Source organism: Motacilla alba, chromosome 12, assembly GCF_015832195.1.
Source record: "Motacilla alba alba isolate MOTALB_02 chromosome 12, Motacilla_alba_V1.0_pri, whole genome shotgun sequence".
In the NCBI taxonomy this organism is placed as follows: domain Eukaryota; kingdom Metazoa; phylum Chordata; class Aves; order Passeriformes; family Motacillidae; genus Motacilla; species Motacilla alba.
Window position 1 is genome coordinate 5,517,321 of NC_052027.1, and position 12,403 is coordinate 5,529,723.

Consider the following 12,403-nt stretch of genomic DNA (forward strand, 5'->3'; position numbering starts at 1 on the left):
ACTATATTGTTTCACGATCAAGAATTCAGTAGTTAAATATACACAGCAGTGGGCTGAGAACAAGCTGTTCATTTTTGCTGCAAGCAGCACCAGTGGACCAGAGTAATCATAGCTCCCAAAAGCAGGACTGATTTTATTGATTTTAAATAGGCTTTCATTACAGCACTGAGCATATTCCAATTGCAAGGAGTATCACTGCTGTTTGTATTCACAGTGCTGGCTGAGGGAAGGAGAGGTTTTGTTGGATGCTCTTTGTCCCTCAGTTTTCTATTCTGCCCTGCTGAAACATCTGAATTTATTATAGAAAAATAAGTACTCAAGGCTTTTTTCCTGTGGTTAAAGTTTTTTACATACATAGAGCCAGACCCAGTTCTGAAATTTTGAATCCTGAGTATTCTTCTGAGGAGTCAAGGTCTTGCTTATTTATTGACATATGACTTAGGGACCAGCTGAATTTTGGTTCCATTTTTAAAAGGATTCTTTAGAAATCATGGAATCACTTTGCTTGGAAATGATGCTAAGATCACCAAATCCACCCATTCAACCCAATACTGCCCAGTCCAGCCCCTAAACTTATCTCTGACACCACACCTGCACCTCTCTCTTTTTCCATAGATTAATGTAAAAAAGGCAAATAAGAGAGCTGCTCAGTCTGAGGTATTAATGTATTCAGGCTATAATTAGTGAAGAACACATGCTGTTACCAGCACTGTGTCATTAATCTGCATGGAGCAGTTTGCAGCTATTTGTTGCTAAATTAGTGACACTTCAAAGCTGTTGGGTTTTTGTATTGTTTCTAATGATAAAGAAAATTATAAATCTGTGACTAAAAATCCACACATGCACACTTAAGAAGCAGGCTGAATTGTTATTTGGTTTTCTTTGGAGTTTTTGTGTTTGTTTTTGTGTTTCAATTTGCACCAGGCTGGTCAGTCAGTGGCCCTACACAGAAGTTGGTTGAAGCCTTAATGCTGTTGGAAATGTTGTACTGTACTTTATGGTGGTGTAAAGGCATGTTGTTTGTGATAGGTTTTCTTCAAATCCTTTACATGTAACTACACAGTTCTGCTTAAACATTTTTTCCAGTGTTACTAGAACAGTTTGGAAGGGTATTAATAGAAATTAGTTACACCTTTCTGGTTTTAATGGGTTTAATACTGACTTTAGGTACCTTTTTAAATTTTTTTTTCTTTAAACCTGCAGGTGAAGGTGAATTACTTCAACTATTTTAGCTAATCCCAATTTTTTTTTTTTTTGGCATAGTCTTTCATAACATAATTTGGGAATTCAGGCAGGAACAAACAAAAACTTTGTGTGAGCATTTCTAGAAATCAACTCCTTAAATAAGATGGTGCCATTAAGTAGTGAATCAACTTGTTGAGTTCTGAATGATCAAGCTTAGTTACTGTAAAATGAGATCTGGATGGTTTATTTCATTTTAGAGAGTTTAGGCAAATAATTATGGAATTAAATTGCTTCCTGTTGGTTTCCTGCAGGGCATGAAGAACCTGCTGTACTGTGCTCTGCTGAGCTGCTGCATCGATTAGTTCTTCAGGTCCAATCTTTACTATGGCTGTGCTCACTTTTGTGTCTGTTTGTTTATGGGTTTGATAGTTGTTTTTCTCAGGTTACTCTATTGCCTTGATGGTCCTCTGGTGGATTATAAGAACGTACACATTAATTCCTTTCTCTAACTTCATTTGTTGGAGCCCAGTGGAGATAATTGGTGCTCCTGGAAGGTGGTGGTTGGGAATGAGGGTGATGATCACTCCTAGAACTGATACCACCCATCACTGACAATCAAAGCTCACATTGTCAGGATGGTTGGAAGCTAAAATTGATTTAATTAAATGCTTACAGCATCTATTAACAATGCCATATTAGATTCTTGATCACAGCAGCTACCGTGCTTTTTAGAGTTTGCTTCTGCAGGTTGAAAAGTGATTTATAGTTTTAATTCATCTTAATTTGTGTGCTTACAAAACATTTTAGATAAAAATTTTTGTTGCATTTAAATTTCCTTATTATCTGCCCTGCAGTGGCATGAGTAATAGAGAGCCCAGAACATGAATATATTGGAATGCATGAAATATTTTCAAGGAGAATGCTTTTAAAGTTCAGAGTGATATATGTCAAATGTTACTGAATGGATAAGCATGTGGACAGATTTTAGCCTCCAAAAGCTTTGAAATTAAGCATTTCTTAGTACAGTATCTGTGTTAAAAATAATTAGTAATAAAAATATAAATAGGAATAGTAACTACTACTACTACTAGTGCTTTGTTAAATACAATCCTTGTTTCATAATATTTATCCTATTCTAAGGTTCAACTTTTTTTTTGTAGCTGCTGAAATTTATTATACAGGCACTTTGAAATGATGCTGTGTCAGAGCTTGCCTGCACCAAAAATTGCTGCACCTCGAAACTTTTATTTAATAATCTGTAAAATGTTTTTACAGCCTAGAAAGCCTGTTTATGTTTGATTGAAGTATCTGTGTCCTCTGTGCCAATTAAATAGTAAATGCATCAATTTAACAACAAATTCTTATGTTTTCTTGATACTTAGATAAAATATTAGTGTCCAAGTTGTGACCTAATCCAAACACCACTGAAATCAGAGATTTCCCCAGACTGCAGGAGAGGGTAGCAGTGAGCCTTCTCTAGGCACACTTAGTGATCTGTTAATATTAGGATCTCAGACATTGCAGCACCCAGCACTATTGTGATAAATGTGCAAAGTGGCAGTAGTTGGTGTTAATAAACATCTTAGAGGCACCTGGGAGGTGTTCATGGTTCAAGAATTTTGCTGTGATCTGGAGCTGCAGAGATGATGAGTGATGGTTTGGTTTGGTTGGTTGTTTTCCCTTTCCCCCCCCTTCTGACTCTGTAAGGATTTCAGGATTGCTTTTGTTTGGAATGTAGGATGTGGTGCAATTGCTTTTGTCCCTGTTTTGCTGCTCTTTTGTGTTACTGAGACTGTTACACTCAAATTGCCAAAGATCCAGGTGATGCCTCACAGACAGATGAAATGTTTTCATTTCACAGCTCCTGCCCTTTGGACATTGGGATTTCTTCTTTAAGAACCACATCCATGCATTTCCTTCCATGTGTTCAGAGCAAGGAATGGAATTTATTTCCCTTGATGAGCATTGTTTTGTTGTGTGTTCAAGACAAAATATGATCTGATTTATGTTTAAAAACTGTGCCAGTGTGTGAGCCATGGAGCTGGGCTGTTGTGTGGTTTGTTGTGCAGGCCATGGAGCATTAACAGCTTGGTTCTGATCTCCACAATGACTTCTTTATCCATCTGATAAGCTGTGTATCCCTTAACTTCCTTGAGCAATTTTTTTTTTTGGCAAGGTTGATTTATAGAAGTGATGAATTTACTCTTGTTTTATTGCTCACTAGTCATAAACAACTTCTTGTTGGTTTAAGAGTCCAATCTGGAAATGCTTTTTTGATCTCATACTAACAAGCTCCAATAATTGACAAACCACAGAATTGCAATGTGTTTTTCTTTTACAGAGGCAAAGGAAATTGTTCTGAAGGCACAGATTCTGGCTGGAGGGAGAGGGAAAGGTATTTTCAATAGTGGATTGAAAGGAGGAGTTCACCTAACTAAAGAGTAAGTACTTTCAATTGAAAAAAAAATAAATAAATTGTTGCTTGTATAATATTTAGGCTGTTTACAATAGCTAAGGACTGTTTCTTTTAATATTTTTCAGTAAACTAACATTTTTCCTTTGTTTGTAGCCCTAAGACTGTTGAACAGCTTGCTAAACAGATGATTGGGTACAATCTGTCAACCAAGCAAACTCCAAAGGATGGTGTGACAGTTAAAAAGGTAAGATTTTGGCCTCTTGAAAGTTGAAAACTATGTTCAGCTGTAATTTTGCATTAATAAGCTGGGATGTACAATGCAGGTTTTTTTTTCAATCCTTCTCCAATTCCTGATTGATTGCATCTAATTGATTAAAAAAAAATGTTACTTCTTCAGTTTGTGTATATACTTTGTTCATCAATTTTGGCATACCCAGTGATGGAAAAATAAATTGATTTCTCAGTGAATATTGAAAGGAATCCTTTGTCATAGGCTTATCTTCCAACAAATGCATACTAAATGGTGATACAACTGTACTATAGCATTAGCTGCACATGCTTATTGACATTCTGCTTACAGAAACAGTAGATACATGGTTCCCCTTAGTAATAATATTATCTGTACTTCAGTCACCCTCAGGTTTGGGCAAGTCTTAACAGAGTGACAGATGAATCACAGAATTTGCAAACACAAATTTGAAACACAGGTTTGAGTTGAAAGGAATCTTTAAAATTCCTTCAGTCCAACCCCCTGCAATGAGGAGATGCATCTTCAACCACATCAGACTGTTCAGAGCCACATCCAACCTGGCCTTGAATGTTTCCAGAGATGGGGCATCCACCCTGCTCTGGGCAACCTCTGCCAGTGCCTCACCACCCTCATTGTAAAAAAATTCTTTCTTATGTGTAGTCAAAATCTGTCTTCCTTAGTGTAGAACCACCTTGACTTATTGCAAAAGGCCCTATTAAAAACTTTGTCCCTGTCTTTATTGTATGCCCCCTTTAAGTATTCAAATGTTTGCATGAGAATTTCTCTCAATTGAAAAAAAAGAAGCGCCTGAACAGTACTTTCTACTTGTTGCAGATACAGACTAAAATATGTTCATGGCAGTGGTTGAAGTACCAGATGAACATGGGAGTTCATTTTCCAATGATGGTGTTTTCTGCAAGGCACTAAGATTCACTTCAACATAAATTATTTGCTCTGTATTGGCCTAAATAAGGGAAACAAAGATTCAGCAAGAGTCTCCTTCAAATTAGTAAAATTCTGTGTGTCAGGAAATCCTGGCAATTGCCTATCTGCTGTGTCTGTTTTTATCTCTTGCTTTGTTTGACTGAGCAAGAATATTCATACAGGTAAGTAGTCAAGAGCCACACTCTATACGATGCCAGGAAATCATTTGGCATGAGCTGAAGGAGCTGCAGTTCACATTTAATATCCTGTGAACAGCTTGGTGTATTAGCATAGAAGGGGAAGGAACACCTGTCTGGAAAGATCCTGTCTAATGAGGGTGGAGGAAGGTGTTCAGGCAGTTCTTCTCTTGGGGAGCAAGGAGAGGAGATTACCATCACTCCTCAGAGCTGTTCTTAAAAAGAAATGCTGTATATTAAAAAGGGAGACTCAGTATTACCATTAAGGCATGTCTGTCAGAGATCCTGATAATACTAAGGATATAACACAGGATATACCTTTTCCATATTAAGGCACTCTGCTTGGGAAAATTAGTATTGTAAAAGCAGCTTTCTTTTATAAGTTCTTTGTATTTATTCTTTTGCCCTAGATGGCCTGCCTTGAATACATCCATACAGAAATTCTCTTTTTTTTTTTTTTGTCAGAGTGCAAGCCTGTTCATCATTGACAGGTTCAGTTCTGAAACAGGAACTTCTAATTTTCTTTGGAATTGATAGAAATGGAAGAAGGGTATGGGTGTTGGGGGGGTTTTGACATGGATTATTCAAAGGATTTATATCAGGATGACTTTTGTGCCATGTAGCTATAGAATATTTGACTTGACATTCCTTTCTCCCCCTCCATGTGTTGTTTGTGTGAATGAACAGTGGGCAGGACCAAGCAGCTGGGGCAGAAGTGAAGTTTGAGGTGAATTTTGCACCACTGAACTTCAGATATTTATTTTGGTGGTACAGAATAGTGCAGAGCCTTGAGAGACTGTGTATTTTTTTTCCTTTGCTATATAGTTCCAGGAAAGTGGTATTTTAATGCTGATCCATGATAAACCAATGTGATGCTTTTCACTGCGAGAAACTGATGATTTGCTCATAGACTTTCATCCTGATTACAGAGTTGGCTTTTAAAAGTATGTGGCTTTTAACTAGTATATTTTACATTTTTGGCATTGAGTTCTTGATTCTTAGTAATTAATGCTAGGAGCATACACCCTGCTTTAAATTAATTCAGTTTTCCCAATGTTATGCTTATTAGATAGTGAAGAAAGCATGTTTAAAATCATGCACTACTTCATCAAAAAACTGTTTCCCAGCAGAATAATGTCTGTTTTAAAAGAATTTCTCATTTACAAAGTTAGCTCATGTTGGGATATTAAAGGTAGTTAGAGGAGCTGGGGCACTCAGGTTTGTAATGTCAGGACTACGAAATCAAACACTGACATTTTAATCAAGGGGCAAACTACAGTAATATTATTAAACATATAACTTTAGCTAAGTCTGAGATATCACTTAATGCAGTGGGAATATAATGCACTGCAAATGCCAGGCAGGCTCTTTGGGCTTGCTAAGGGCAGTGGGGAAGATGAGAACAAATCAGTGGCATTTTTCTATTTCAAGGCACGTATTTCTCTCTGCATGTATGGAAGAGTTTGTGTTCTACATGTACTTAAGGAAAATTGCATTTCAGGAAGAAAAGGATTTGTGCTTTTTAAACTTTTCAGTGTTCTGGAAAGTTTGAGTGGTTTAAAATACTCTAATGCTTTAAAAAGTTTAAGTAAATAATCATTTTTCAGAAGGAAAATATTTATTATGTCACTTTCTGTGAGGCAATCAATGAGCTAGTGTCAAGTCAGGGAGTGGAAGTCATGTACCTTTTACATCTATTTGTAAGGAAGGTATAAAAGGTAGAAATTTTCTACAATTAGAATAATTATGAAACAGAAAGTGATGGTTTCAGCTTTCTTTCTCAGCTTGTGCACCTGCTGCAGAATGTAAAGTGTGTTTGTGCCTGTTCAGATTGATGTTTCTCAAACTAATAGCAATCTCTTTAATTCCCTCATAACTTGAAACCTGTTTTGTGAGTTTACATAAAATTCTCTTATGGCATTTGGAATTTGGAGAGCCTGGCTATCTGTGATGACAGTCTTCTCTTATCATGACAAGCTGAGAATTCACTACCTGTGTTTTTCTCTCCAAGCAAGAACAGAATGAACATTTTGCATATTTGATTCTGTTTAAGAAAAGCTGTTACAGTTACCCTCCTGACATTAGATGTGTGACTTAAACTTTTAGGTAAAGATTGTTACAGAGAAGGAAAGCTTGAAGTTGTCAGGAAGTTTTAATGAAAACTGATTTTTCCCCAGGACATTTTAAATATAAATATGATATGGTAAACAGATAATGATGTGTCATATTCTTTATCAAAAGCAAAACAGACAAAATGTGAGAAGAGTCAACAGTCTGTAGATTCAATTTCACTGTTCTTAACTGTTCATCAGTGTGTTTGCATTAGTTCTGTTGTGTGAGTGATAGGTAGACTTAAATGCTATTTAAAGACCTGGAACACCAATTTCCCTGACTTTGCTCTGCATCAAACAGGGAGGATGGTGAAGTTATTTTGTTGGGAAGAATTAGATATGTTTCACAATTTTTGCTCTAAGGTTGCCTACTGCAAAGTAGACTCTCAGTAGTTTTGTGAATTAAGACAGAGAAGTATCTGATGATGTTGACATTGTTAATTAGCAACAGTGAGGACAATCACTCTGGCTGGAAGTCTCAGTTGAAGATACCTGATTTAATAATGTTAGTTCCACCTGCTGTGCCTGCAAATGTATTCCTCAAAACTTGTGGAGTGTATTCCCATCCTAAGTCTGGCCCTGACCCTGAGCTCTGTGGAAGCTGTCTGAACAGCTCTGACAGGATCCAGTAGGACCAGTTGGTTTTATCTGACTTATGTCTAAAGCAGCTGACTCACATTTTTCAGATACATTGATGCAGGATATGTAAGAAGGTGAAAAACATGGATGCAGGTAAAAATAGTAGCACATCAAGGCTGCTTTCCCTACCCTTGCTTGTTAATTTGACAAAGCTTGGCAGGTAGCCAAGCTATGTCTCTGAAGTTGTCTTTTAGCATCTCTCTGTAGTAGACTAAAATAGGCAGATGCTTTTAAGTAGTACAGTAGTTTTCTGCAGTCTTGGTTCTCTCCTTCACCCTGCTTTCTTTGCTTTCCTTTTGAACAGTTGCTTATTTGAACTATTCCTTTCCATCCCCCTATGTTGTGTGAATAAAGCGAGGTAAAAGTAGAAGGAAACAAAATTACTATAAAGCAAATTTCTTCCAAGTCAAAAAGACTATAAAGAAATTTCATCTTTCCTTCAATTCTGAGCACTGGTGGCTTTATTTGATTCCTTGTTTCTTACTTCCCCCCCTTCTTTAATACCTACTGCCTGGCAGAAAGTCCCTACATTCTTTCTTATGTACTCTGGAACAGACTGTCAAAAATGTGACTTGGGTGAAAGTACAGTGCATCTTTCTTGTTTATAGTCCTTGAACTATGAAAACCCCAGGAATACTCGTTTGATGGAGCACCTTGTGCCAGGTAGGCAGAGTTTTAAGGCTGCAGGTACAAAAATACCTCTTGGATCTGCTGACTGAGAGAATGAATTTCTCCTTGTGGTATATTCGGTGATGATCATTGTCTGCAGTCATTGTTCAAAACTGTCACTTCAGAAACAGACCATGTTAGAAAGGTGTTGTCACTTAATCCTTCTTAAATATATTGATATTTGGGAAGTGATTGTCCTGATTTCTAGCACTTCCACTGAAAGATGGGAATTAGTAGCTCTCTTAAGGAAGAATGTAATGCTAATTAAATTGCAGAGGTAGCTGCTTCACTCTCAGATTGCAAAGCAAAACTGTAGTGCAGAGCAGAACTACAGTCTTTGCAACTTTGATTATGGCATCTGTTAGGATCACAGGCAACAATTATTAATGATCATGTGCAGGTTTTTTCCTAAAATTAAGAATTTTTGGGAAATACAGTATTCTTGCAGCGAAACAGTTTTATGAGTCCTTTGTAATTGTAAAAGTACTCAGTCTCTGAAATTGCTTTGATAGCTCTTGTTAAACTATTACAAAAAACAGGGTGAAAAGGTATTACAGTTATTGTAATACTAAAATAGAAAGGACCTTGTTTTGGGGAGGAGGAAAAAAATTGTATCAAAGACTTTGTATGGCCAATTTCTGACACTTTTAATGTGGTGCTTGTAGATTCCAAACGTGGGATTTGAATTATCATTCTGGTTTGTGCTGTGGTGTGTGTCAGATACTGGTACAAAATGGCTCTGTAACCTATAGTAATAAATAGAAAAACAAATATCTGTGTTTCTAGATTGTACCAGTATCTGAAGGACACACATCTGTTCAACTCTCTAAATTGAAAATAAAAAGCTGGATGGCAGAATTACTTGTAAGCCCATTTTGTTAGGAAATACATGGGCAGGGCAGGAATTCAGTGTAGAGATTATAAGGGTTGGATGGCCTTTGGTCAGAATAAGGGAGAGAAATTAAGCCTGAGGATTTTCTGGTGAGGAACAGCACTGATGGTGAGATGCAGCCAAAAACCAACATTCCAATCCTTCTGTCTGTGTGATCTGCACACTGTGCCTTTGGGACTCAAGTCTTTCTGTGGACAAGAATTTCTATCCTGATAATCAATAATTATCTCAAATTATTGGGAGAAAAAGGTAACACAGAGGGCTGCAGTACAGACAGAGCAGCAATTCTTGGGAAAACCCCAACACTGAGGTGTTCCTAGGTTACTTTGCTCAGTGAATGCCCCGGTGAGAAGAGCACCATTAGAGGAGTCTCTTACTTAAGTAGAGAGCATTTCTTGGGAAAAAGGTCACAGGGTTGTAGTGCTGCAGCAAAAGCAGTGAAACCAATGTTTCTTTTCAGGGTAGCAGGTATCAAACTGCTACATTTTAAGGCAAAGCAGAAGGACCAGTCAGAAGCACTGATGTTTTTCTTTTCTTCCCTCTATCCATTTTTAGGTGATGGTTGCAGAAGCACTGGATATTTCCAGGGAAACATACTTTGCAATTCTGATGGACAGAGCCTGCAATGGACCTGTCATGGTTGGCAGTCCACAAGGTGGTGTGGACATAGAAGAAGTTGCAGTAACTAGCCCAGAACTTATCTTTAAGGTATTGGAGTAATGCTCTACAATAGCATTTTTCCCTGTCAGTTATCCAAAAGACTATTTTCCCCCCTTTCTCATCCCATTTTTCCTTCTTTCCTGTAAAAGGGAGACAGGAAGAGCCATAAAAATAGTGTTTCATCAAATACAGGATCATACCTGTCATCTAGTAAATGAAGCATATTTAACATCTGATTTTACTAGAATTTTTCAATTAGAAAAAGATCTTAAATCTGGCTGTTCTATGATATGTTAAACTTTATATCTGAAATGTTTTATGAGTTTCACTTTCAGGAAGGTACACTGTTTATTCACAAGTGGGTTGGTGCCAATATACTTATTGTTTCTGTGGCTGTTTTTCTCTAATTGACAGAGTTGTTAATTATTTTTTTGTACCTGCAAGACTTTTGCATCTGAAATACAACTGTTGTAATTACTTTCTTAATGATGGCTACGCTGAAGTATTTTTTAAGTTACTGTGGCAAGATAATGAGTAGACAAGCTATTCAGCTGAGAAAATAATTGATACAATCAAGCATAATTATTCAAAAAATTGTAAAAATATTTAATGTGCACTTAAAAATCATATAAACTTCACAGTGTTACTGGGCAGTGACACTCATTGCCTTGAAAATATTCCAGAATATGTCATAAAAATTAGCAGACTAAATATTCGTCAGTGCCATCTGTACAGTAATTAAAAGTGAAAACTGGTGTCACATTCTCTTGTCAGTGTGCCACCCTGAAGAATTATATATTTTTTGGAAGGACTGTTTCATAGTCAGTGTGGTAATTATAACATCCCCTATAGGCAGCTGCTATAGCCTCAGTCTCGGGGAGCCTTGGCAAACAGCCAGGCTTTAATTACTAATTTGCACATGTACACTAAGTGTTTTCCTTTTGAAGCTATAAACCTCCATTCTGATTGAATATTTAGTTATATTCATGCATGTTACTGTTGCAGGAGGAAATAGATATTTTTGAAGGTATAAAGGATCATCAGGCATTGCAGATGGCAAAAAATTTGGGATTCCAAGGACCTTTGCAGCAGCAGGTAACTTAACTCCACTCCCTGGTTTAGGCTGAGGACTTTTTAGCCCAGCTCTATGTTAAATGTTTTCCAATAGGCAGGAAAGGCCACTTGGAAAGGCCAAATGTCCATTAAATCAGGATCATTTTGACATTTTAAATACTAAATTGCACCTATGTAATTATCATGAAGATTTAGCATTTTGAATAAGTTACTTCTGTTTTTAAAGTGTGAGTCCCCTGTCTTTGAAGCAGTTGATAGCAACATGCTGTTCCACTGTGTGAGATTCCTTTGTTTTCACTGGAATTCCACTGCAGCTCTGTGAATGGCATGGCTAGAGCTGGTTTTGAAAATTGGCCCTTAGAATAAGGAGAAATAAAAGTGTATCTGGCTTTGCGATTGGAACCTTTTAAAATTTTATTATTCTTCAACTCAAAAACAAAAGGCTGCCAGCATGTTGTATTTTCAGTATCTCTTTTCTGTACATATATATTTTGAATATATATATTTGCCTGTGTGCATCATTTTGGACAGAAGAGAAGAGAGCTTATTTAAGCTGGCCTGTTTTTTGGGGTTTTTTTTTGGTAGTATGAAACTCATTTTTGTAGAACTCCTTTATTTTTAATTCAGCAGTTTTAATTCTTTTCTATCCTAACATGCAATTAACAAATGCATAATGATTAAGTTGATTAACACACATTTGAAGATTTAGCTGTATATATAATAAGGAGGAATGATTATGTAGAACCTTTCAACCCTTGAAGAGTTCTGGTACTTAATAATTAACAGCAAATATGTATGGACTTTCAAACAACACATTTAAATAATGCTGCAGGAATGCATTTCTTCCCTCATGTAGTCAACTAAAAGGAATTTACTGAAGCACAGGGACATAGTTTTTATCCAGACAAATCCTGGTATTTACTTATACATTCTCTAGTTCTAGGCTGGGATTTTCTGCTTGAAGTGGCTCAGTTCTTACAGACCCTGAGAAAGGGAAGCATTGACATTAAGCTGCCTGATTCAGAGAGGTGCTGAAAGATGGAGCAGCCCTTAATAAAAGTGAAGTGATTCTGGTGTTCTGGTGCAATTCCAGCAGAGCACTGTGGCAACAGCAGCTTTCCAGGTGGCCCAGAGCCACTGTGGGGTTCATGGTGGGGCTGCCTCCCCAGTGTCACTGCTGAGAGCCTCTCCCCTGTGCTCTTGGGGTGTTTTCTCAGCCTGAGGGTTTGTGCCAAGGGAGCTGCTGCACTTTTACAACTGATGGGTTTTCTTAAAGTCAAACCCACTGAGAATGCTTTAACTGGTGACTCCTGGGAAGGGTAGGCTTCCTAAGGAATTTGTGCTGCTTCCCAGCTGTGACTCTTTAAAGAATCTTATCACAGAATC

The 12,403-nt window shown here is 37.2% G+C and overlaps 1 protein-coding gene across 1 annotated transcript in view; it reads left to right on the forward strand.

Moving 5' to 3' along the window:
- The window catches only part of SUCLG2 (succinate-CoA ligase GDP-forming subunit beta), a 112,274-nt gene that overhangs the window by 47,450 nt on the left and 52,421 nt on the right, over positions 1–12,403 (forward strand). The window contains exons 3-6 of the mRNA XM_038148932.1: positions 3,527–3,626; positions 3,755–3,845; positions 9,839–9,991; positions 10,949–11,038. Of these exons, the coding sequence (XP_038004860.1) occupies positions 3,527–3,626; positions 3,755–3,845; positions 9,839–9,991; positions 10,949–11,038 (434 nt within the window). The remainder of the gene's footprint in view (positions 1–3,526; positions 3,627–3,754; positions 3,846–9,838; positions 9,992–10,948; positions 11,039–12,403) is intronic.